This window comes from Propithecus coquereli, unplaced genomic scaffold (genome assembly GCF_000956105.1).
Source record: "Propithecus coquereli isolate 6110/MARCELLA unplaced genomic scaffold, Pcoq_1.0 Scaffold17, whole genome shotgun sequence".
NCBI lineage: Eukaryota > Metazoa > Chordata > Mammalia > Primates > Indriidae > Propithecus > Propithecus coquereli.
The window spans coordinates 4,239,703-4,266,136 of record NW_012141635.1 but is presented as its reverse complement, the minus strand read 5'-3'; the positions used below and the strand labels follow the sequence as shown (position 1 = coordinate 4,266,136).

Here is a 26,434-nt window from a genome sequence, read left to right as displayed (position 1 = left end):
AATTGAAAATGGGGGATGTTTACATACACGGAAAGTGATTAAAGAGGTGAGGGGCTGATTAAGTTGAAGAACAGGTCTGGGCTCTGCCTTCGTGGACAGGCTGGAAAGTTGGGAGTGTGGCAAAGTGGCTTCCTCCTGTGTTTGTGCGCCCATGGACAATGATGGTGCTCTGGCTCTGTGAGGAACGAGGGAAGCTGAGAGACCTGGGTGCTGAATAGGCAGTAGACCCCCCAGGATGGTGGCAGGATTTGCAGAAGAGAAAGACTGTGTTGCCCAGAGTTATTTGGTGAGGGGTGAGCCGCTGGCGGATGGCAGCAGAGCAGGCCTCCAAGGGAGCTGTGGCTTGGCCACGGTGCCTCAAAGGCGGGGCTGTGAAGGGTGCCAAGAGGGCGCTGAGCCCAGGCAGCAGAGGGGTGAGTGTCCACACAGCTTCTGTTTGGTGAGGTACAGGGGGCATGTGGGGATGGGGCCTCCACCTGAGGAAGAGCGAGGTTTCACTTGAGGACAGAAGGCAAAAGATACGTTCAGTGAAGTAGGATTTATCGACTGTGTAATTAGGGATTCCAGAGGGCACACACTTGAGAGGAAGCAGATGTAGGGGTTTGAGTTAATGGTAAGCAATCCCAGGGACACTGCTGGCAGCTGCTGTCCCTTGGAGGGTTGTTATAGGCCTGCTGTGGGTATGCTGAGGTTGGTGGCTGAGCTTTCTGTTGGTTGCGAACCTGAAATCTAGGCGCTGAGGGCAGTGCAGACTGTCAGTGAGGTGCTGCAGTTGGTTTTAGCTGCTAAAGCACAAGCCCCTCTGGAGCTGCCCCTGGGAGCAGCAGGCTCCTGGGCACTGACAGACCCTCAGGGTGGTGGACTTTGGGATATTTGATAGGGCTGTATTCTCTGCGGCCTGATTTGGAACGTTGGTTAGCTTTTGGAGCCATCTCATCTCTGAATAGTGCCCTGTATGTTTTTTGCTAAGTTGAATTATATAGTTTTAGTTTCTGCAGCCCTCAATTGCTTTATACCTTTCTCAGCTCTGCTGCGAGGATCTGACATTTCATTACTTTTAACTTTGGTTCTGGTCCAGTTGGACTCTCTCTCACTCTGGTAATCCACTGTCTTCATTAACTGAGATTTTATCTGAAGCCGGAGACTCCACTTCCAGTGACTGTAAAGCCAGCAGCTTACCAAATGCTGCAGGAAATATTCTGTACTTAAATATACAGTTCACCTGTATATTTAAATGGTGGCATCTTTTTTTCCCCTGAAAATTTACCAAATCAATGGTGGAGGAAAATAGTATTTCATTCAGAGATAGTTCTTTTTTAAAATATGACCGCTTCTGAAGTAGAGAGAAGACGTATAGACTTTTAGAGAAAAGTACCATTTAACTTTTTATTCTTCTACCTATTGATGAAGGTACTGGCTCCTTACATGGCACAGGCTTTCAGAGAGAGATGGAATGTTATGCCAAGAGAACCACGTCTTTGCTTGTTGATAGCGAGATAGTTAAAGACTCGGAGCCTTAGAGCCGGCAAGCTGCTAGAGATCATCTCGTTCAACTGTGATCTCTGTCGTGTCTCCCTTCACCCTCTTAGGGGTGAGGATGTTGAGTCAGAACAGCAACGTCAGATTTGGATCTTGTGAGTTCTGATCTGTCTGTGACTGCTGTTACACTTCCGCTTCTTAGTGTCCTGTCTCTTCTCAGTCGTCAGCAGTGCAGCGTGAAGGAGAGCCATTGGCCACAGTGTTGAAGTAGCTTGTTAGGGAGAAGTTAATTTTATTGTAAAATTACCTAAATATCATCTAAAATTATCTTTTTCCATTTTTAGGAAGAAGTAAGTCTAATTTGGGCTGGACACCTCTTCATCTGGCATGCTATTTTGGACATAGACAAGTGGTCCAGGATCTGTTGCAGGTCTATTTATGGCTTTAATTTTTTAATGACTATAATAAATATTGTTATTATGGAAATTATAAAAGTGTTAGAAAAGCCAACTGAGCCATGATGGCTTATTTAAAGCAATAACTCATCACTAAAGACACTTAATTGTTTTATTAAATACATAATTTAAGTTAAGCTAATTAATTAAAATTGTATTTTTAGTCATTAGATTTTACATTATTGGCCCTTTAAAATTGAAAAAGTAGGTATATTAATGAAGATATTATTTTCAGTTTTATGAACATGACAGTTGAAAAAATAACCAAAGCATATCCTAAATAATTAGAAATAATGTCAGAATCTCTTAGCACTGTACTTAATGAGAATTGAGACCTCTTGTTTCTCAGTTCTATGATGAATAACTTTTCACATTGATATTTCTGGAATTGGGTTGCATCTTACAATTCATCTGTATACTTAAATGGTGGCATCTTTTTTTTTTCCCTGAAAACTTATTAAATTGATGGTGGAGGAAATAGGGTATTTTATTCAGAGATAGTTTTCTTTTTTCAAAATATTACTGCTTCTAAAGTAGAGAGAAGTTGTATAAATTTTTAAAGAAAAGTGCTTTTTTACTTTTTATTCTTCTACCTACCAGGTAGATTTTTACCTTTCAGGAAACCTCCTATTTACCTTTATTATTGTTATTATTAATTTTTAGAGATGGGGTCTTGCTATGTTGCTCAGCTTGGCCTCTAACTCCTGGTCTCAAGCAACCCTCCCACCTTCTGAATAGCTGGGACTGCAGGTGCATGCCACCACACCCAGCTTTTTACTTTTACCACCAATTACATTTGTTTTTAGTAGTGACAACCAAATGGTATTAATGATTACCTTAATTTTTGAAATACTTAACATATTTTTAAGGAATTATTTTCACCTTTGTATATTTCCTAGTATGTGGAAGATATTTAAAGTGTTCATGTTTACTAGGCTGGTGCAGAAGTGAATGTGTTAAATGACATGGGAGACACGCCACTTCATCGAGCTGCCTTTACAGGACGAAAGGTGAAAATTGTTGCATGTTTGCAAGTGAAATATTTAGAAGAGCATTCACCAATGTTTTCTGTATTACAACCGTCTGACTGGCAACTGGAGAAAGCCTCAAAAAAGTGTATACTCCAACATTTTGAGTCCAAAAGGCCACAAGATCTTAGAGTTGGACAGTGAGGTCAAATACTAAGGTCTCATGGATACTCCCACTCCATGGCATCCCTGATAGGAGGTCATTGAGTCTCTGCTTGTGTACTCCAGAGATGGGGAACTCCTGATTATTCCTTTTTTTAAAGAAGAAAAATAGCTTTATTGAGGTATAATTTGCATTGTATAAAATTCACCCATTGTAAGTGTGCATTTTAATGATTTTTATACATTTAACCTGGTTGTGCAGCAATCTCCACAATCCAGTTTTAGAGCATTTCTATCACCCCAGAAAGTGTCCTCATGCCTGTTTACATTCATTCCCTGTTCCCATCTCAAGCCGTGGGCTACCACTGAATCATTTGCTGTCTCTAGATATTTGCTTTTCCTAGAAATTTCTTATAAATGGAAGCATATAAACTTTTGTGTCTGGCTTCTTTAATTTAGCCTAATGTTGAGGTTCATCCATGTTGTAGCATGGTGTCAGTAGTTTGACCCTTTTTATGGCTGAATAATATTGCATTGTATGGATATATAACACACTTTGTTATCTATTCACTATTTATTGAAAAGTTTATCTTTCTGCATTGTGTTGCCCTGGTGCCTTTGTTGCAGATCAGTTGACCATAAATGTAAGGGTTTATTTCTGGATTTTCTCTTCTCTTGCTTGATTTATATGTCTACCCTTATACCAATTTATTATAGTAGCTTTATAATTAAGCTGTGATTTTTGGTAGTGTAAGTTCTGCAACTATGATCTTCTTTTTAAAAATTACCTTGTTTCAACACAGCATTCCTGGCCTCCCCCCAAAAAAATTACTTTGGTTATTCTCAGTCCTATGTATGTCCATATAAATTTTAGGATCATTTTGTAAATTTCTATAAGAATGCCTATTTCAATTTTGATAGAGATTGTGTTGTCTTGAATCTGTAGCTCAATTTGGGGAAATTTGCCATCTTAACAATATTGAGTTTTCTAATCCCCATGAATATGAAGTACCTCTTCATTTATTTAAATCTTCTTTCTCTCAGCAGTGTTTTGAAGTTTTCAATATACAGATCTTGTACATATTTTGTTAAATTTATTAACTGGCCTGTCCTTAATCTGTAGAATCTGGAATGAGCCTGGCTAGCTGATATCTCTGCTCAGTTTTTAAAAAGAATTTGTAATTTTTTAGCATAGTTTTTTTAAGGTTCACCCCTGCATCTGCATAGCTTAGCAGTCAGCCAGTATTTGGGTAGCAATGGGCTCAAATACTGAATCCCACGGGACTTCTGCGCTCTGCTTGTGGATCTGTGTGTCAATTGGGGGAGTGCTTTCAAAGTTTGGGCATTTCTCACTTGTGCCTCTGCTCTGACTTCCTGCAGGGCCTTCTCTCCTTTCTGTTGCATAAGTGTGGAGTTTCCCAGCAGTGGTAGGTCCCTGAGAAGCTTAATCTACTCTTTCTCTGGGTCTTTCATTTCCAGGGTTGTCAAATTTCAGGCTGTTGCTATTTGCCCTATGCAGTAGGCAGAATGATGGCTCACCAAAGATGTTCATGTCCTAATTCCTGAAAACCGTGAGTATGTTAGGTTACATGGTAAGGGGAAATTAAAGTTGCAGATCAAAGGGAGGCTGCTAATCGGCTGCGTTTAAAATAAAATTATTTTGGATTATCTGGGTGAGCCCAATATAATCACAAGCATTTTTAAAAGTATAAGAGGGAGACCGAAGAATCTGGGGGAAACATGCCTGTGAGAGAATTGTCAGAGAGATGCAGTGTTTCTGGCTTAGAAACTGCAGGGAGGCAGGGGAGCTGTGAGCTAAGGAATGTGGACAGCCTCTACAAGCTGGAAAAGCAAGGAAATGAATTCTCCCCTAGAGCCCCTGGTAGGAACACATCCCTGCAACGCCTTGATTTTACCCATGAGACCCATATGGGACTTTTGAAATACAGAATGGTAAGATAACAAATTTGTGTTGTTCCAAGCCACCAAGTTTGTGGTAATTTGTTACAACAGCAGTAGAAAGCTAATATACCCAAATGGGAAAAAGCAGCCTCATGCCAGCAAACATGTAGGTTTTCCCATTTGTTTTCTACTGAATTTGGTATTTTTACTAATAGTGCTGCTTGGGTATGGGTTCCAGATCAAGTCAGTTCCCTCTGCCAGCAAAGCTGCTGGCTTTCCCTGCCAGCCCTGCCCTGGTCAGACTTCTCTGGGGAAGTGGGGAGGTCTAAACACTCCTGAAGTTCTTACCTGAAGTTCTAGCAGTTCCTCTTGAGTAACTGCCTCTCAATTTGTTGTTTATCTTTAGCGGATGTCTGTTACCATTGAAATATGTTTAGTTTTGACTATTTCGTCCAGTTTTATACTCAATTTTTCAGGATAACATTTCTCTGATGTTCTTCAAGCAGCCATAGCCAAAAGTCACTTTATCCCATTTTTATGATTTTTTTTGATTATTTAAATGATCTGGTAAATTAACAACGACATAGAGTATATTTCTTGTTTATTCTGATTATTGACCATAGCCCAACATGATCCCTAACGGTTATAATCACATAATTGGAAGGTTTATGTCCATTTATCATGTTAAAGAACAATGAATTATTATTGTTTCACAGTTTTCATTATTCTAATGACTAGATTTAATTATAAATTATCATAAATCAACCCTCTAAGTATGTTTGAATTAATACATTGCACACCACTCCTGTCTTTTTATTCATAAGTTGATACTTGTGAACCACATATGGAGTCATTCTAAAGTTGAGAAAAAAGTAACTTTTTAAACAAATCAGTAAACAATAAAGGTAGTGGGTTAATTGCTTGACTTTATGGGGTTTGAAAAATGAGCCACAACTGGTTTGATTAGCCTGACTGCCTGAACTACTTGCTGTTTCCCTACATAGCTTTGTACTTGTCATTCTTTTCTACGTACCTGAGAAAGTTCTATTATCTATTTCCACATGGCCCAAATCTACCCAAAGTGCAGCTCAAATGTAATCTCCATAAATTCTTTCCTAATGTCTTGCAGCTGGAAGGAAGCTGTGCTGTTTCCAGATTTCCCAGCACGTTACAGCACTTTTCATTCACCTTCTTCTTTGTGGTAGAGCTATTGCTGTTTGTCTTACTAGGTTGCATTAATCTTGCTGGCAAGGAATTAAAACACATCTCATGTTTGTTGTGCGTCCTCTGCAAGCACAACACGCGTGTTACTTCCCATCTCTGTAATTGCTTAGATGAAATCAGTTCACCGATCTGTGCTCGGCTCTTTCCATACTTGGCTGTTTTCTGCTATTTTCTTGAACTTCAAACATGACACCGTGCTAAATTCAGCCTTGGTTTGATTTGAATATTAGCATATGTACAGTAAGCTCTCCCTTAATGTCATCGACATTCTTGAAAACTGTGACTTTAAGTGATACAACATGTAAGGAAACTAATTTTACCATAGGCTAATTGCTATAAATAAGAGTTAAGTTCCTATGGCATATTTCTGGTCAAAAAACATCACCAAACTTCTAAAGAAATACCAAAGCATTTCTAATATTAAACATTGAAATAAATATGAACTCTACATACATTTAAGAAAGATTAATAAAAACAAACAAGATAATTGCCCCCTTATGCCAGTTCAGGGAATAGTGGCTGGAGCCTGTCCCAGTAGCTCAGGGCAAAAGGTGGGAACCAGCCTGGACAGGACACCATTCTGTCACAGGGCGCACTTACACTTACACTCAAACCCACTCAGACGCAAAACAATTTGGATGTGCCAGTAAATCTAATTTGCACATCTTTGGGATGTGGGAGGGAACCAGAGCACCATGCAGACATGGGGAGAATTAGCAAACTCCACACAGGTGGAGTAGTCGCTGTGGCCAGGAATCCATTTATTCTACCCTCATCAGTGTCATGATAAAAAAACGTTGAATGAAATGGCGTTTTCTGAGCACTCGCTGTATTTTATGTTACGTTAGAAAAATAACACTTAGCTGGAGTTAAATGGTTGTGTCATGTAGGAAACATTAAAAAATTTATGTGTTTAATATCTAAGCATGATTGAATTATGCACAAAGTTTAATTTCTAATTGTACTCATGAAAGGAATCACATGGTCTTGTTTTGATGTGATCTTTTACGGTGAAGGTAATTTTAAATCTTATGAGCCTGAGATTCTGTGATTTAATAAATAGAATGTTGAGCTGAAAAGGGATTTGGTTTATTAGGAAGCACTTTAAATTCACTCCCAAAATTTATGAGGACTTTTGGGCTTTTCTTGGTACATGAGTGACCCCTACTGTTCCTTGGTAAAAATTAGTATACCACAATTTTAAAATGTCATATTTAGCATTTGTTCCTTTATTTTTCAGATGCAGTTAGAATTCTGAAGTTTTTATGCCTTTTATAATCAGTTTAAAATAGGGATACAATCAATATAGTAAATATTTGGATTGTGGCGCTGACTTTAATTTTTAGTGGAATTGAGCATATTAATACATTTAAAACGACTGCTTTCTATGTTCTATGCTTCAGAAATTATCTTTCTCACCCAACATACAGAAGGTATGTATAATACTGAAGTTTCTATAAGCCCCTAGGATTCCCTAGGACACCATCTCTCATGTGTTGAAGGCCTACTATGTGTCAGGCACTGTTCACACAGCCTGACCTGTGTTTCATTTAATGGTGAACATTAAAAATGGTGCCATTTGTTGCAGGTTGGCTTCTCTAGGAAGCCAACTGAGTTGGAAATTAGTGTGCAGCAGGTTCGTTAAGTGCTTGTGGCATCACACCTGTGGAAGGGGGAAGGAGGCAGGAGTGGGCAGAGACGAGGTAAGCTGTGCTGTAGTCTCCAGGGGTGCCTCAGCCCACACCAGGTGGGGAGCTCTGCAGAAGAGACGACCCTTCTGAGCTGTTCCCTATTCCCATTGTGGGTGAGAGGCCAGGACTTTATACCCCTGGGATGGTCAGTCATGGATACAGGCTGCCTTGGGAAGGGGGTTTGGCTTTGCACGTGGCTCTCCTCAGCTGAGACAACCCCTCACGCGGCTAACAACTAAAGGCTACTTCCTGGGCACCCCCAGCATCTGGGGTAAGTATTTTGTTCCTGAAGGGAGATCTGAGCAGCGTACCCCTTGCTGTACTCAGATCCACTTTATACGTTTCTGGGAGTAGCTCCTTCAGGACTTTAGGGGCCTCCCCTCCTGGAAGAAGCTTAGAAGGGAAAGGTTCAGGGAACCTATAGCTCCTGTTGCTGTAGTTGATCTTGAGGCCACAGCAGGATCATTTTCTCTCTGCTCTGTCATTCTAGATTCTCTTTGCCCTTGGCTAGCACACCTTTTGGTCTTTGTGGCTTACCTGGTGATGTGACTGAGGCCTTCATCCCTGGAGGTCTGAGTGCCTGGTTACCAGGCCCTCCTTAAGCTGGAGTGGCTACACTTGTCCACCTACTGTCAAAACTGGACAAGAGAATACCAGGAGACATCTAAGTGTCTCATATGCATGCTAAACATGTCCTTCATGTCCCCATTGTGTACAGCTCTACTGTTTTCTGCTAATCAAATTCAGTTACCCCTGCTAAGATGGTGACTCTTCTTGCCTGCTGGTCCTTTGACACAAGGGACCAGTGATCAGGCAGACTTTCAAGCTTCCCAGAATAGGAATGAGAGCATTATCTTTAGGTGTGAAATATGCTGCCCGAGAACCTGATGAAGCCAATCAGGCACTGTACTCCCTTCTCTGTTACAGGAAGTACTAAGATGCAGTAATTTATTCTTTACTTTGGAGGAAATGTCCTAGCATTACTCAGACCGGTGAACCCTTGCAAATTTACTGACACAGCAAAGCCCCCGAATTCTTCCTAAGATTTATCTTCCACCCTCTGGATGATGTGTCTCACCAAGGCTGTCAGCATTCTAGCTCTTCTTGCTCATCTGGCTGTATTAGATGATGTAATTAATAACGTGGTCCAGTGTAATGTCTTGCAGGATGCCCAGATGGTATGAGGCAAAACTGCAAATATATACTGTTACCCATAGTGAATGCAAACTGTCTTTGACCTCTTTTCCTGATGAGGATAGAAAAGAAAACATTTGCTATATCAGTTGCTACATACCATGTACTTGAGGTAGTAGTACCTACTTCAGCAAAGCTATTACATTTGACAGAGTGGCTGTAATTGGGGCCGCTGTTTGGTTGAGTACATGGAAGCTGTGGTCATCCTCCGCGTTCCGTCCGGTGTTTGTAGTAACAGACTGGTAAATTAAATGGAAATATGATAGGGACATGACTCCTGTATTCTCTTAGGTTTTTAAGGGTGGCACCAATTTCTGCCATTCCTCCCCATACAGCATATTGGTTTTGATTTGTCACAGCCAGTGGTTGGGAGAGGGTAGCTTTAAGGCTCTCCATTTGGCTCTTATACTATAGACCAAGGAGGCAATGTGAGGGTGCCAACAACTAAGTGTGTCTATTCCGATTTTACGTTCAGGGACCGGGAGAAAGACCACTGGGTGTATCTGTGGACCCGGCCAGTGCATGCACTGTGAGGCAGGCCTGGGTGAGTGTACCATTTATCGTCTTACCCCCATGCATGCTCCCTCTCTAACACAGGGCCTCATGGCACTATGGGTCTCTCAGCATCAGTGTCAAGTTGGACCTTATATCTAACAGTTTGTGAGATGTTTGTGTGCTCCCCTTTCCCCAGTGTACAGTTACTTGAGTAAATGACCATTAGTCCCTTTGGGACTGGGTTGGGGGGTTTGTGACAGTGTGTTGTCGTATTGCAGAATCTTTCCTTGTAGGATCTGGCCTCTCCTTCAGTAAATATGATAGTTCTAAGTCCACAGTTGACTCAGATCCAGAAACTGGACAAGGTATCAGGACTTTTATTGCAGTGACTGTCTTCAGCTTCTGACTATTCATCATTGGTTTCTTTTGATAGTACAAATTGAGTTGTCCTGGATGGTCCCTAGCAACGCTGAAAAACACGGTGTTCCCCATTAAGAAATGTCAAGATGCTCGGATTACTGTGAAAGACAGGTTTTTAATAACTGGTCATCCTATATTGGATGTAGTATATAGGACTAGAAAGCATACCAGGGAATTATATGGAGCAGGGTACATCATTTACCTAAGCAGAAGTTGCTGGTGAGAAAGGTACAAACATCACTGAGAAACTCACTAGCAGTTCTCCTCTGTGGTCTAGGGGAGCCATGAGAATGTCAGTGCAGACCTTACCTCACTGATGGCAGTGGGTGGGGCAGGACCCCACAGGTTAGGACCCCACAGCAGTAGAGCCAGGAGAGCACTTAACCATCAGAAGCCAGGGAGATGCAGTTATGGGAATGAGCAGCAGGTCAGGGAGGCTGGGAGGACCAACCTGTGGAAAGTTATGAGGACAGTTATTAGAACTCAGCATTCCTAAGGGCAAAATTAAATGGACAAATGGCAGCAGATACTACTTTCATCACCTTTTCCCATTTTTGCCTTTTTTTGCTAGATTGAGGAACAACTGCCTCATACTAAATTCTTCCATTAACTTATTGCATATTTTGTTAGACTGTTAGACAATTTCCCTGCAGCCATTGGATGCTCAGTTCTATTTCATTTTTTCCTCTCCTTTTTCTCTTAGGGTTTGGCTCATTTCTATTTCTGTCTTCAAGTTTACTGAGTCTTTCCTCAGCTGTGCTGTGATATCTACTGATGAGCCCATTAAAGCCATTCTTTATTTTTTATATGCTTGAGTTCTAAGCCACCTGGATAATTAAAAAAAAATTTTTTTTGTAGCAAAAGAGCTTGCTATAATGCCCAAGCTGGTCTTGAATTCCTGGCGTCAAGTGACCCTCCCACCTCAGCCTCCCTAAGTGCTGGGATTACAGGTGAGCTGTAGTGCCGCCTGGCCTCATTGAAGGCATTCTTCATCTGTTCTGTGATTAATTGTTGCTGGAGTTACTCCAGTGCACTTGAGACTTCATATTCCTTCAGTTTGTAAATTCAGTATTGCCTCCGCATAAGGCACAGGCTGAGTTTATGCACGGTTTTTCTCCTGCTTCACCCTCTGAGAGCTTTCCCAGTGTGCTTTGGACCTCAGAGGTTTCTCTCCACACTTTTCTTCTCCCATTAATAGTCCGCTGTTGTGGTTCACGCCTGTAATCCTAGCTCTCTGGGAGGCCGAGGCGGGCGGATTGTTTGAGCTCAGAAGTTCGAAACCAGCCTGAGCAAGAGCGAGACCCCGTCTCTACTAAAAATAGAAAGAAATTAATTGGACAACTAAAAATATATATAGAAAAAATTAGCCGGGCATGGTGGCGCATGCCTGTAGTCCCAGCTACTCGGGAGGCTGAGGCAGTAGGATCGCTTGAGCCCAGGAGTTTGAGGTTGCTGTGAGCTGTGCTGATTCCATGGCACTGTAGCCGGGGCAACACAGTGAGACTCTGTCTCCAAAAAAAAAAAAAAAAAAAACAGTCCGCTGTTGCCCGTTCTCAGAACTTGCCAGTCTTGGGATAGGGTACGGGGGCGGGGTTCTCTGTTGTCCCAGTCCAGCTTCCATTTTAGGCAGGTCTTTACTAGTGATCCTATCCCTCCCTTGAACTGTGGACTCCTGAGAGTTTCCAGCCCCTCCTTCAGTGGTAAAGAACTTTTTTCTTTTTCCTGCTCCCTAGCTGAAAGGCTCCTTCTTGTGCCCTGTGGATGAGAGAGTTTGCTGTCTTTCCCACAGTGATCAGGTTCCTTATTAGGAAAGGACTTGGGTGGGGCTTCATGCCTTTTCTGCAGAGTGGTAGTATCCCCCTGCTCCAGGCCTGCCCCACCGAGGAAGGTGTTCTGTGGTCACCCACACCATCTTTCTCATTAGTGCCAGATGGGCATCCATGGAGAAGAGCCTGCAAGTGCTATTAATGTTCCTCGTATCTGTGGCTCGTGGGGGTTCTGTATTCTCATGCTTGCCTGCTCTTAGCAATTCGAGCCCAGGAGTTTAAGGTTAAGGTGAGCTGTGATGATGCCACTGCACTTAGCACAAGACCCCGTCTCAATTTTTTTTTTTTAAGAAACTACAAGAAGTAAAACTTTTCATGTGGAATTTTTGTTGAAAGTATATAATTTTATGGAAAGAAAATCATCTTGAACAATCAGCATGGGAATGTTCATAGCAGCTTTATTCATAACAGCCAAAAAGTAGAAACAACCCGAATGTTCATCAGTTGATGAATGGATAAACATGTGGTTTGTTCATACAATGGACTATTATTCAGCAGTACATAAGAATGAAGCACTGATACATGCCAAAACATAAATGAACCTTGAGAACATGCTAAATGAAAGAAGTCAGACACAAAAGGCCATGTACTATATGCTTTCAATTTCTTAATAGAAATGTCCAGAATAGGCAAATCCATAGAGACTGAAAGTGGATCAGTGGTTGCCAGGGGCTTAGGGGAAGGGCAAATAGGGAGTGATTGTTAATGAGATACAGGGTTTCTCTTTGGGGTGATGAAAATATTCTAAAATTAAATAGTGATGATATACAACTCTAAATATAGTAAAAGCCACAGAATTGTATACTTTAACAGGGTGAAATTTGTGGTATGTGAATTATATCTTAATAAAGCTGTTATTTTAAAAAATCAATCGGCATGGAGATTTTTCTCAAAGTGTTTTATCTGAGATGTATTGTGTGATGATGATAGCAACATAACGGTGCGATGAGGGAATGACTGAAATTTACTGAGCAGACCGAGGAGTGGGGGTGGGGGGGGAGTGGGGGGTAGGATTCACAGCTGTGTCCACTCTGCTCTTCAGTCTCACCATTGTGTGTACTGCTAGTCTGAACATGCTGTGTGCATCCATTAAAACTGAAAAGTGAAAGTATCGTGCTCAAAGTTAATAGTTTACTTCTCTAACTTATTAGTATTTCACAAATTGGTCAAAGTGCTATCTTGGCCAGGAATATTTTAATCAAAATATCTTCATTGAGGACTAAATATTCAAAAATAAATAGCCACTATTCTAGGTGCAGGGGGCATAATAGTGAACGAAACAGACCAAATCCCTTCCTTTATGAAGGGGAAACAGACAACAAATGCAGGAGGTTACAAGTGCTGTGAAAATGAACAGGTTGGCTTGTGGCCAAATTAAAAAAGAAAAGAAGGCAAAGGATTAGAGTTGGTGGGTGAATAAATGCTACTTTAGATAGAGTGGGTGAGGAAGGCTTCTTGAGCAGATTGCTTGTCTTAGCTTGGGTTTTTAAAAGATACTAAAATGTGTCTACATTCTCTTTACCAACTTCCATAGCCCTTTATTATTTTGACCTTTTGTAGTCTAGATCTTGGCTGTACCAGTTAACTGAATTTTTTCAAAAGGTCCTCAGTGGTTTAAGAGTTTATTTTCTTGTTTTTATGGCTACACTCTAGCAAAAATGATCACTTCTGTGGGAGGAGGCACTGTACAGTTCATCTCTCAGGCTGCTTTTATGATTCCTTTCTGTTTTTTTTCCCTTACCCTTCATTATACATGTTCCTCTGATTTTTTTTTTTTTTTTAAACCTTTCTTCTCTTTTTTCCTTGAAACTTTCCCTTCAACAAACCAGTCTGCTCTTATGGCTTTATTTTTTCTTCCTGAGGGGTTATTTGGAAATCTGTAATTTCTCCCCATCCTTTTCTCCAGGCACCCAGGTCCTCTGTCCATCTGCTTGTTGGGCCCCCTTAGCAGCCCCTCAGGTGTCTGAAAGTTCATGTCCCTGAGACGGGACTCACCTTCCTCCAACACTGCTCCCTCGACAGTACTGAGTTTCTCTTTGAAACAGTTTTCCCTGTACGTCCTCCTTTGTACCATCTCCGCTCAAGAACATGTCCATTGCATTGCACCTGGACTGCTCTGTTCTTAGGTTGTTTCTCTGACCTTTCCTAATCTCACTTTGTCCTCTACAGGTGCTCCCATCAGCATCCTAATCTCAGCTTCAGTTTTGTGAGAGTTTTCCCTTCCTTAGGTCCCTTCAGTGTTCATCATCTAAGAATGCGTTCTCTGTAGGGCCTTGCACACTGTTCAGTACTTTAGTATGTTAAGTGAATAATTAATAAAAAATGTGAATACACTGGAAGATTCAGAAGAGAACAGTCCATTCAGTTGATGAAAGGAGTACCCTGTGAGGGAAAAGAGAATGGAGTTGGACTTTCTTAGAGCACCAGGGACTGCTTAGGACTAGATGAAGGATTCCAGATCTCGAGGGACAATGAGAAAGATGACAACTAACTGTCTGGTATCTGTAAAAAGTAGTGAAGAAAGCAGGGTGGTCTTTAATTTGGGCACAAGGAGGCACAATTAAGCTTAAAGAAAACTTTAATTTTTAAAACATAAGAATAGTGATGCTGCAACAGACCCTTGAAGAAAATTAAACCTTCTATCCACTGAGATATTAAGAGTAGGCAGTGACCTATCTCTTTTGGGTGTTTCATTGAAGCTCTCGGGGTAGAAACCCAACCGCTGGTCTCTTGAGGTGCCTTCTGAGTTTCTAATTCTGCTTCGATGAATAACAACCTTTTTTGATGCTATTTCTCCTGCCTGAGAGCTTCTTAAAGCACGGATTGCTGGGCTCCAGCCCGGGAGTTTCTAATTCAATGAGTCTGAGGTGGGGCCCAAGAACTTGCATTTCTGCCAAGTTCAGGGGTGATGCAGATGCTGCAGGAATGCGGGTTACACTTCGAGAACCTCTGCTCTAAATCATCTTCACACGGTGGTCAGGTGACCTTTCTAACTTGCAGGTATGGTATCGTTCCTCTGAAACCTTTCAGTGAGGTACCAACACCTTTAGGAGAACTCAAGCTCCCTAAGATTGCATGTAACAACTCTTACTTCCCATTCTGCACTGCTCTTTTCTCCTCCTGTACCCTGTTTTCATGTTATTAAAGTATATATTTTTTCCTCAACTAAGGTACCTCTCTGTACCTTTGCACATACTATTTCCTCTGCTCATTCCCTACAGCCCTTTTGGGATTTATATCCATCAGGTTCCAGACTAGTTTCGATCGCTTTCTTGAAGCTCATATCAGGGAAATTAATTACTAGAACTCTGAGCAGTTGCAAAAATGGTATAAAACCACTAGATGAAGTATTAGATAGGTTGAGAAATAACATCCCTTGAGTGTGCCGAGTGGTAGTTAGGAATAACACTCCTCTGAACACTCATGTACAAGCTTTTGTGTGGACATACGTTTTTATATTTCTGGGTGTACACCTTGGAGTGGAATGGCTGGGTCATATGGTAACTCTATGTTCAGCATTTTGCAGAACTGCCAAATTGTCTTCCAAAGCACCCATACCATTTCACATTCCCACTAGCATTGCATGAAGGTTCCAGTTTCTCCTCATCCTCACCAACACTTGTCTGCCTTTTTAATTTTAGGCATCCTGGTGGTTGTGAAATGGTTATCTCATTTAGTGTTGATTTGCATTTTTCTAATGATTAATGTTGAGCATCTCTTCATATACTTACTGGTTATTTGTAGATCTTCTTTGGTGAAATGTCCATTCAAGTCCTTTGTTCATTTTTTAATATAGTTTGGTTTGTTACTGAGTTTCGGGAGTTCTTTATATATTCTGTATATAAATCCCTTATATATATGATCTGCAGATGTTTTTTCTCATTCTTTGGGTTTCCTTTCATTCTCTGTTTTTGTTTTTTTGTTTTTTGTTTTTTGAGACAGGGTCTTGGTCTGTTGCCCAGGGTAGAGTGCAGTGGCGTTATTGTAGCTCACTGCAACCTCAAACTCCTGGGCTCAAGCCATCCTCCTGCCTCAGCCTCCCCAGCTAGCTGGGACTACAGGTGTGCACCACCATGCCCAGCTAATTTTTCTATTTTTCGTAGAGACGGGGGTCTCACTCTTGCGCAAGTTGTTCTCAAACTCCTGGCCTCAAGCAATCCTCTCACCTCAGGCCTCCTGAAGTGCTGGGATTACAGGTGTGAACCACTGTGCCTGGCCCCTTTCATTCTTTTGATAGTGCCCTTTGATGTACAAAAGTTTTTAAATTTTAGGGAAGTCCAATTTCCTTCTTATTTTTTTGCCTGTGCTTTTGATGTCATATCCAAGAAATCATTGCTAAATCCAATCTCATGAAGCTTTCTTGCTGTGTTTTCTTCTAATAGTTTTAATAATGTTAGTTCTTTGATCCATATTGAGTTAATTTTTATATGTGGTATAAGGTACTGGTCCAACTTCATTCTCTTGTATGTGGATATCCAGTTTCTCAGCATCATTTTTTTTGGAAAAACTTCTTTCCCCATTGAATAGTCTGGGCGCCCTTGTCAAAAATCATTTGACCATGTATACAAGGGTTTATTTCTGGGGACTCTGTTCTATTGGTCTGTATGTCTATCTTTATGCCAGTACCACATTGTTTTGGTTACTGTAGCTTTGTAGTTAAGTTTTGAAATCAGGATGGGTGAGTTTCCATATTTGTTCTTCTTTTTAAATACTGTTTTGGTTACTTGGGGTCCCTTAAAATTCCATATGAATTTTAGGATAAGATTTTGTTTCTGTAAAAAGCATCATTGGGATTTGATAGGGATTGAATGGAATCCGTAGATTGCTTTAGGGTAGCGTTCTCTTAACAATACTATCTTTCCATCCATGATCATGGGATGTTTTCTCATTTATTTGTGCTTTCTTTAATTTCTTTCAGCAGTATTTTGTGGTTTTAGTGTACAAGTCTTTTGCCTCCATAGTTAAGTTTATTTCTAAGCATTTTTGATGCAATCGTAGATATGATTGTTTTCTTACCTTGTGGATTGTTTATTGTTATGTTTGTCCATTTTTAAATTGGGTTCTCTTTTTATTGTTGAGTTGTAAAAGCTCTTTGTATATTCTGGATACAAGTCTCTTATCAGATATATGATTTACATTTTTTTAATCATTCTGTGGGTTATTCTACTTTCTTCACCAATATGAACTATTTATGTAAAGTATGAAAATACTTCTCCCAAAATGTTACCTTTAAAAAAAATAGGAAATGTTAAGATATTTCATAAGAATCCATTTTATTAAAATGTTAGATATTTAAAAACCATTTCCCTATTTTTAAAATACGTTTTATAGAATAATATTCACCTAAGAAAACTGTGTTTGTAAACACTGTAATATACTGGAAAATATATATTAGGTGAAAGACATGTAAATGGCATATACATAAAATTATATTTTAAAAAATCTCAAACTTAGGAAAAATGATTAGAAAGAAATACACCGAAGTGTTTATGGTGGTTGTATAGTGACTAGAATAATGAGTATATTGTTTTCTTTTTCCTGTTTGTGGTTTTTAGATTTTATTTATGCATTTTTAACTATGAAAAATATTTTAAAAGAATGCAGGAAATATTTAAAAGAATGCCCAAAAGAGCAGTGAAACTCCTAGGACAACATAACATGTAGTGACCAGGATATCACTTCATATTTTGTAGGTACATCAGTCTAGAAGTTAGAACAGTAGTGTATTTCAGCCTCCCTTTGTGTAGGCCTGAAGAGCAAGTGTAAGCCGTCATCCCCTTCCTGAGAGCTGTACATCCCAGGATAATCAAATACCAAATTTATAATACTGTCTGCCTCCCTCTTCTCCATTTCTGCTGTTCTGTTAAGTTGTGTAACTGACCCAGTGATACTGGACTCATGTACATTGCCAATTTTGAAATCTGCAAAAGAACAGTTAACCACTTAGAGGAAATATAAATGATATAGTTTATTCTCCATTGTTGAATACTTACTTCAGCAGATGCTTATATAAAGTTTAAGTATAATACTTCATTATAAACCATTCCTTTGATAGTGTTATATTCTATCAGTCTATATCACTTTAGAAAATAATGCTATATTTTCTGTAAACATCAAAATTTTTAAAAATCTAGGTCTGTTGGGGACATTATATTTCTCAACAGAACTTAGAGGAATGATGTTAAGTGAATGTACTTCCTGCTGTGATTTAAGTAATGACTTTGTTTACTTATTCATTTAGTTTGACCACGTGAGTTATTTCTGTAAAACAACCAGATAATTTACTTTAAAAATGAATTATAGAAGTTGGCTGTATTAAGTGTGGATTGGCAATTGTCAAATATTATCACAGTTAGTTGCATCACTTACTGTAGACATGACTGATGTGATATAAAGATTCTTACATAGTACTTGTTTTCTGTTGTGGAAACTCTATAGTAATTAATAACTTGGAAAAAGGCTGTAATACAATAAAGTCTTAGCTTAATAATAGCTGAAAATAATTTCTCTGTATTTTTTAGGAGTTGGTAATGCTTCTTTTAGAATGCAATGCCGATACTACTGTTGTTAATGGGAGTGGACAGACAGCAAAAGAAGTCACTCATGACAAAGAAATCAGAAACATGCTTGAAGGTAAATATTATGGATCTTAACACAAATGGCATTTACTTTAGTTATAGCCAAAGTCCAGAATATGAGTAAAAATGGCTTCCGAGATATTATTAAACCAAACAGAAGTTAGCAAGCCTATGGTCTAATGATAATGTCACTTGGGAGTCATTCATTAGACACAAAATTATCTATACAAAAATTTCTTTATTACAGCTTTAAAACTCTTAATTTATACAAAGTTGTGGCAAGTTATAATAATCTATTGTTCAAATACTCAACAAAATTAAAAGTAGGAAATCAGAGACTTGAGAGATTGTGGCTGATAAGCTGAGAAAGCATGATAATGCAGGAATACAGAAGTATGGGATAGAGGAACTATAGGAGTGATAGCTACTGAGGACGATAGCTCTGGCTGGCTCGTTTTCTTGAGGACTTCATTGTAGTGTAGCAGGCAACAGTAATTTCCTGATGGATCAGCTCACTGTTGTGAACATTGAAGATTAAATTACATTTAAGAAGACATATGAGTCTGCAATAACTTGGAGGAATTTCTCTAAAATAGTTTAAAACAAAAACATTTCAATCTTTACATTGGAAAACCCTCGTGCAATAGGGTCATTCTCTGAATACCCGGGGCTTTGCTGTAATTATTCAGTGGTATATCTAATTTAGGTAAGAGAAGATCCTTAATTTCTGCTTTGTGAATAAAGATACTGAATTAGAGTAGCAGTTTCACGCATACCCTGTTTCCTTCCTTTGAAATTCAGAGAAGGGCAATATAATTTTGTATTTAAAAGATGTTGGCTTCTTAATTTTTAGTCTTTTTATCTATATAAAAACCAAAATCCTACCTTTTTTTTTTGTTTACTTTCCAATTGGCTCTGAAAACTAAAATCTTCTCACTTGTTCTCTAGTTACAAAATAGTATCTACTTGTCAGACATCTTAACTTGCTCCTGCATTTGTGAACCCTCTCATTGTCAATGAAGAGCCAAATCAACACATAACAGCTTCTATCAGACACTGCATTATGTGATTTGGGCACATGTAGAACATATTAGATGTGATTCCTGCCCTTTAATAAGTCGTGATCTAATTGGGAGGAAGAGGTACTGTCTTTGATCCTGTCCTATCATTTTAATTATACCTAGTTAAGAACCCAGACTGAGGCTTTCCTGACAGACTGGAATGTTAGGTTAGTCTGACAAGTTGACATTTAATAAGGGCAATTGTAAAGACATGCTCTAGAGCCCTTTGAAAACCCAAACTGCACAAGGACAAGGGCTTAGTTGACTTTGTGGGTAATATGATCTGTCAACTGCCGTGGACCTAGCCTGGGAAATAGAAGTAGAGACTTAATTGAGTGATTCTGTTCTAATGAGATCACCTTAGCCACATATAATGTCACTTGTGAATAGAGCATTAAATGGGTCACTGGCAGACTACAGGGTTCATCAAGTAACTCACCAAGAATGTAGGTAGTCCAGAAACCATGTTGTAACATAAGGCACAGAGAGACAGGAAATGTTTTACCCCAGAAAGAAAGACATACATAGGCACAATAAAATCATACTCAAATACTGGAAGAGCTGTTATGTGGGAGGAGGGATGATCTTATTTGTAACAGAACCAGGTCCAGATGATGGCTCAGTTGACCGAGTACCAGGGAGTTTATTTCTGTGTTCAGTATATTGAAATACTGACTTGGGTTGCCTTTAAAGATGCAGTGAATTTCCCATGATGAGAGGTATTCGGTGAGAGGGTAGACTACCACTTGTCAGGCACTAGAGAGGAAGACATTCTTTCTCTATAGCTCATTTATCTTTTTATTTTGAAAAATTTCTAACTTATAGGAAAGTTTCAGGAAAGAATAATACAGTAAACACTCATATGTCCTTCACTTATATTCACCAATTATTAACGTTTTGAAACATCTGGTTTAAATTTTATATATTACTTGATATTATTTACTTACTTTTAATTGTTTTTGTTGAACTATTTGAGAGTAATTTGCAGACATAGTGATACTTTACCCCTAAAGTATATATCGGTATGTATCTTCAGTATGTATCTCGTAAGAACAAGGATTATTTTCTTATATAATCACAATATAATGATTAATTTCAGGAAATTTAACATAATATGATATTATACAATATACATTTTATATATCACTAATGAAGCATATTTTCCAGGTTCTCTCTTGCATTTCAAGTGTACTACTATTTAACCTACTCTGTGCATGTATATATGTCTACCAGGCCAGAGGTAGATTCATGACCTCTGAGATCCCTACTAACTCGATTCTGATTGAAAGGAAAGAGTTAGTTTAGAGTGATATTAAATTTAAATTTCACAGGACAAATGATTTTTTGGATTTATAATATTTGCTTTAAAAACATTTATTGAGATATAAAATATATACAGAAAAGTACATACGTTGTTAATATACAGCTCACTGTTTTCACAAATAGAACACATCCGTGTAAATAGCACCAAAAAGAAACAGACCATTACTAGCACTGTGGAAGCTTCACCACCCCAGACTAGAATATTTGCTTTTCATTGGCAGGATCAGCAGTCTTCCTTCAGTGCATTGTGCTACACTGTCATAAATGTCTATGATATACAGGAGGATAAGAACAGGTACCTGACTTCACGAATGACTGAGGAGTTAAATTACAGCTTGGGGTAATACATGCAGCTGTAGACATATATACAGGAGGGATAGAGACATCACTATTCTCAAAGAGCTCATAGTCCAGTGGCTGTAGAACCAGTGAGAGGGGAGATTGAAGATAGTGAATCCCAGCAAGAGAAGCAGCCATGGAGAGTCTACATAGAGGCTAGGTCGCCTCCTGAGGTGGAGAGAGAGTCTGGGTGTGGAAATAAAGATGTGGAAAAAAAGATGATGGCATATAGTAACATTAGTCATTTCTTAAGACAAAGATAAACTAGTCCCAGTTATTCCTGAATTCGATATATGTGTTCCCTGTAGTTTGAATGCAGTAGGGGCACAGAGTCTCAAACTTCACTTAGCACAGAGTAATTACTACTGATCAATGTTCACCTGTTTCCTCAGTCACCTGGCTCCCCAACCTGCTTCTCTGTCCATGACTTTAATGTAAGACCTGAAAAACCTTTTATAGTTCCACAAGACATTGTGTGAATATGTCAAGTGGGATTACTAGGCCTTCCTATGAAATTACTTCCTCTCTATAAGCCAAAACAGGATTCAAATCAAGCAGAAATAAGACTTTATTTTCCTATTCCAGTCTCTTACACAAATCAAGTTGCCAGTTGCTCTTTGCCTGCAAGTATGATTTGCGAAGTGTAGTGGAAAGAGCATGGACCCTGGAACTGGCCTGCTCATGTTCAAATCCCAGCTCCTCCGCTTCTCGTGTGCAACCTTGGTTAAATCCCTTAACCTCTGGGTGCCTCAGTTGCTTTGTGAAAATCAGGATGATTTTACAGTAACAACTACCTCAGAGAAGTTAGGAAAATTTAATCAGTTAATATTTTTAAAGTGCTTTGAATAGCTTTTGGCACATATTAAGCACTATAGTATTCATTAAATAAAAATAAATATGTGGAAATACATAAGTAAATTGATATACTTATATGGCTACATATACTTATATGCTTGTACATCTTCCAATGCTATTTCTTATGGCTTCTTTTCACATTCTAAGGTTTTGCAAGGTATGAACCCCATTTATCTACCTTTCTAAGGCAGATATGTAATAGTATTTCAGTATATAAAAATAATCCATAATTATTTGTGATGGGTATTGTACTGAGTAAAATCTTAAAGGCCTCTGAATTGAAAACATAAATTCATCCACACCTGAAAGAAATTCAACTCTGTAATCCGAAATGTAAAGGCAATGAGAATAACAATAAACTTTACCTGCATTTGAATTACAGTTTAAAACATTTTGATTTTTCTCACCATGATCACTTTATTCCTTGTATGTTTCAGTAACGAATTTGCTAATCAGATCCTGACTAGCAGTAGAGTGATATGTGCTTTCCTTTTGCAGCTGTCGAAAGGACTCAACAAAGAAAGCTTGAAGAATTACTTTTAGCAGCCACAAGAGAAGGAAAAACAACAGAACTCACAGCTCTGGTAAAACAAAAACCCCCAAAAAACCAAAAAGCATAATTTCTTTATTTTACACTTCAGGGAAATTTTTACTTAATTTTAAGATCATAATTTAGTCAAAGTGTGGGACCAAAAACTCCAGAGATCATAATAGTAGAACGGAAGTCCTTAAATACCTAAAAACACTTAGAATGGTAATAGTTTAAGCAGGACACATTTTAAAAGTGATGTTCTTTCTGAATTTCTAATTCATATCCCCACCCCTTTCTCCTCCATAAAGCCTAATGGATAAGAATCTGATTTTTCATGGTAAATAGCTAATGTAAGGACAAGTTTTAAACTTTTTTTCAGATTAAGCCAATTTAAAATTGAAATATACTATATAGGACCCTATAAAGGAATAAGTTCCAGTTTTGGTCAGCAGTAATTTCTGAGAATAATGCTATGCTTCTAGAAAGTAACATGCAAGAAAGGGACAGTATTTTGGAATATTTATATCACATTAGAGCAGACTAAAAGCCTTGCCCACTTTTTTCCCCTTAGGAGACCTACTTTCCAGTTTTTATTCCTACACAGTCTCGTTAAACATGAGACTCTAAATTTGTTCTGAATTCATGACTGAAGCTTTGCCATTTGCTTTAAAGTTATTTCAGCTCATTTGAAAAGGCTTCTTTGGTTTCTAAGTATAGTGCCTAAAACACTTTAAATTTTGTGAAATGGAAACTATATAAAGAAGCTTCTCTCTGCTTCTGGAAATGCTGTTGGAAATAAAGAAAAACTTCTAAAGCAGTAAGTTCGGAACAACAGATTCAGTAGAACTTTGACATTTACACATTTTAACTTTCATGGTTTTAAATCTGCAGGACTGCCTGTGGTAGACTGATTTGTAATTTTGCTGTCACAAGTATGAATGGCAAGGCTGGTAGGAGCAAGCAAGTCTTTGTGAAATCTTTTTTTATAAAAATTCTTAATTTTTGATTATTATGGGTGTGTAATAGTTGCATATCTTTAAAGGGTACATGTGATTTTTTTTTTTTTTTGAGACAGTCTCACTCTCTTGCCTGGGGCGAGTGCCGTGGCGTCAGCCTAGCTCACAGCAACCTCAAACTCCTGGGCTCAAGCAATCCTACTGTCTCAGCCTCCCGAGTAGCTGGGACCACAGGCACGAGCCACCATGCCCGGCTAATTTTTTCTACATATATTTTTAGCTGTCCAAGTAATTTCTTTCCATTTTTTGGTAGAGATGGGGTCTCGCTCTTGCTCAGGCTGGGCTCGAACTCCTGAGCTCAAAACGATCCGCCCGCCTTGGCCTCCCAGAGAGCTAGGATTACAGGCGTGAGCCACCGCGCCCGGCCTCATGTGATGTTTTGATACAGACATACAATGTGAATTAATCAAATCAGGGTAATTGTGGTATCCATCACCTCAGATATTTACCATTTCTTTGTGTTAGGAACATTTCAATTCCACTCTTTCAGTTATTTTAAAGTATACCCTAATGTATTGTTGATTATCTTGTGAAATCTTAATGTCCAGGGTGGATGGGGTGGTGCTGGGGCAGGGGGTGGTGCTGGGGCAGAGGGTGGTGTTTGTTGTCAGAGGAGTGTGGGGCCTGGACACAGGCCTGAGGTCATGTGGCACCTGAGAATTAGCACGGGCATAGCGGGTTGGCTGGCTTAGTGAGCTAGAAGCCACTGATGTCTAGATGCTGTGGAGCCTGGCATCCTTCAGGCTCTGCTGATACACTTTCTTGAGGATTATGGGAGAAAGTCTGTCTTTGGTATATAATTCTGTATTGCATTTCTTTAATTGTTAGCTCAACAGGCCCAATCCTCCTGATGTTAACTGTTCGGATCAGTTAGGAAATACACCCTTGCATTGTGCAGCTTACCGGGCCCATAAACAGTGTGCCTTAAAGCTTCTAAAAAGTGGAGCAGACCCTAATCTGAAGAACAAAAATGGTAAGCATGTTGGTGAAAACCATGGGTGGTCATTTTGAAGTTTTAAAATGAAGTCAACAGTATATAAAATTGGGTTTTTATAGTATTGAGCCTTTGTTAAAATGTATGGTCTCTGTTTAATTTTGAAGCGAAGGCATTCACACAAAAGAAAAAAGTATAACTAGGATAGATCCTACCCTCAAGAGAAAGATGAGTACAGTTGGTTCTTGTTATTTGCAGTAGCTATGGTCTATATAGTTGCTGGCAACATTGACTTAGGGAACACTGAACCATTGCTCCTAGAGGAAATACAGGATTAGGTTCCTGGGAACCTCTGATCGCAATATTTTCATCAGTTGGTCAATGGTAACCTTGTTTTATTAGTGTTTCTATTTAAAAACACCTTATTTAATGTATATTGTTGATTGATTACCGTTGAACTCATGGCCACCAGTACCATAACTCATGCCTGAGTGAAGCTTATGTAGCATGTATTTTCTCTGTAAGGCACATCATGAGCTTCTGGCACTTAGGAACACTGGGTAGCACTTCAGCACTATACCTGGGTACCATTTTAAACAGCAAAATTACCAAGAAAAGCACAGAAATGTGGAAAATGTGACACTAAATAGACCTGTGGCAAGGACTCTTGTTTACAGTATGCAACAGGAGGTCTGGGTATTACCTTGTTCTACTTCAGCTGGGAAAGTGAGCGTTGGACAACTCAAAGTTTTTAGCACCCTGGGCACATTTGTGAATGACCAAGAAATTGCAGCAAGTATTGATTTGGGGTTTACAAATAATTTTAGGCAATAGTCAAACTTGCAAATATGGAATCTTCAAATAATGAGAATTGACTGTACATACATGACAGTTTTGAAGACAGAATTGGGTAACCAGAAGAGAAGCTGCAAAAGGTATCTTGGGTATTTAAAACAGGAGCAGTGCAGCAGGGCCTTTCCATATCACTTTTTAGGATGCTTCCTGCTGCCAGCCTGGATTAGGACTTGTCAGTAGTTCCACAGGACCCTGTGTTTACCTCCATCAGAACCTAAACCACACTCCACGGTGTTGTTGGCTTTCATAGCCACAACATAGCCCGTGAGACTGAATGCCTAAGGGCAGGGCTGGTATTTTACCATCTGGTTTACCCAGCACCTAGAGTTATGCATAGCATGTAACACCTTGGGAAGATCGCATATTTGCTAAAGGTCTGGAGTGATTAAAAATAGGTTTTTGAAGGAATAGCAGTTAGGCGTGGGGAACCTGTGGCCTTCTGGATCCATAGGTGCGGCCTTTTGACTGAATCCAAATTTTACAGAACAAATCCTTTTAATAAAGGGATTTGTTCTGAGAAGTTTGGATTCAGTCGAGGGGCCACACTTGGGGATCTGGAGGGCCACATGTGGCCTTGAGTAGGATTTTAAAGAAATTTCATCTCTAAATACTAATATATCTCTAGCAGAAGCCCTCCTCCATGTACTTTTTCTTTTTAATATAAACACAATACCATTATTATTTAGTAAGATTGTGATAAGCAGGAATTTGGGAAAGGATATTCCAGGCAGAGGGAAGATTATGAAAAAAGTCATTAAGGTGAAAAATGTAAGTCAAGTGTAGGTGACACCCCCAGTTTGACACATCCAAGGGAAGGTAATAGGGAGCGGTACTAGGGCATCCTAAAATGCATGTTAGACTTACCTAGTGGAAAGCCTTGAAATGCCAGGCTATTTTACCCCTTAATTTGGAAAGCCGCAGGAACTCAGATAAGTGAACGGTGGAGGGATGAGGTGCCTTGGGAAGGTTAGTATATTAGGATAGATTGTGACAGGCCCATGACAAATAGGGAGGGACCAATAGGGATTGAAATGGTCTTAGGTGAGAGGTGATTAGGACCTGAACTTTAGAGGCAGCAATTGGAGTAGAAAGGAGAAAGAAAATTTATTAAAGAATTCCTCTTTG

At 39.3% G+C, this 26,434-nt stretch overlaps 1 protein-coding gene across 1 annotated transcript in view; it reads left to right on the top strand.

Moving 5' to 3' along the window:
- Positions 1 to 26,434, top strand: part of OSBPL1A (oxysterol binding protein-like 1A) — a 193,783-nt gene that overhangs the window by 5,774 nt on the left and 161,575 nt on the right. Inside the window, exons 2-6 of the mRNA XM_012641750.1 lie at positions 1,824 to 1,909; positions 2,870 to 2,944; positions 18,338 to 18,449; positions 22,471 to 22,556; positions 24,349 to 24,493. Of these exons, the coding sequence (XP_012497204.1) occupies positions 1,824 to 1,909; positions 2,870 to 2,944; positions 18,338 to 18,449; positions 22,471 to 22,556; positions 24,349 to 24,493 (504 nt within the window). The remainder of the gene's footprint in view (positions 1 to 1,823; positions 1,910 to 2,869; positions 2,945 to 18,337; positions 18,450 to 22,470; positions 22,557 to 24,348; positions 24,494 to 26,434) is intronic.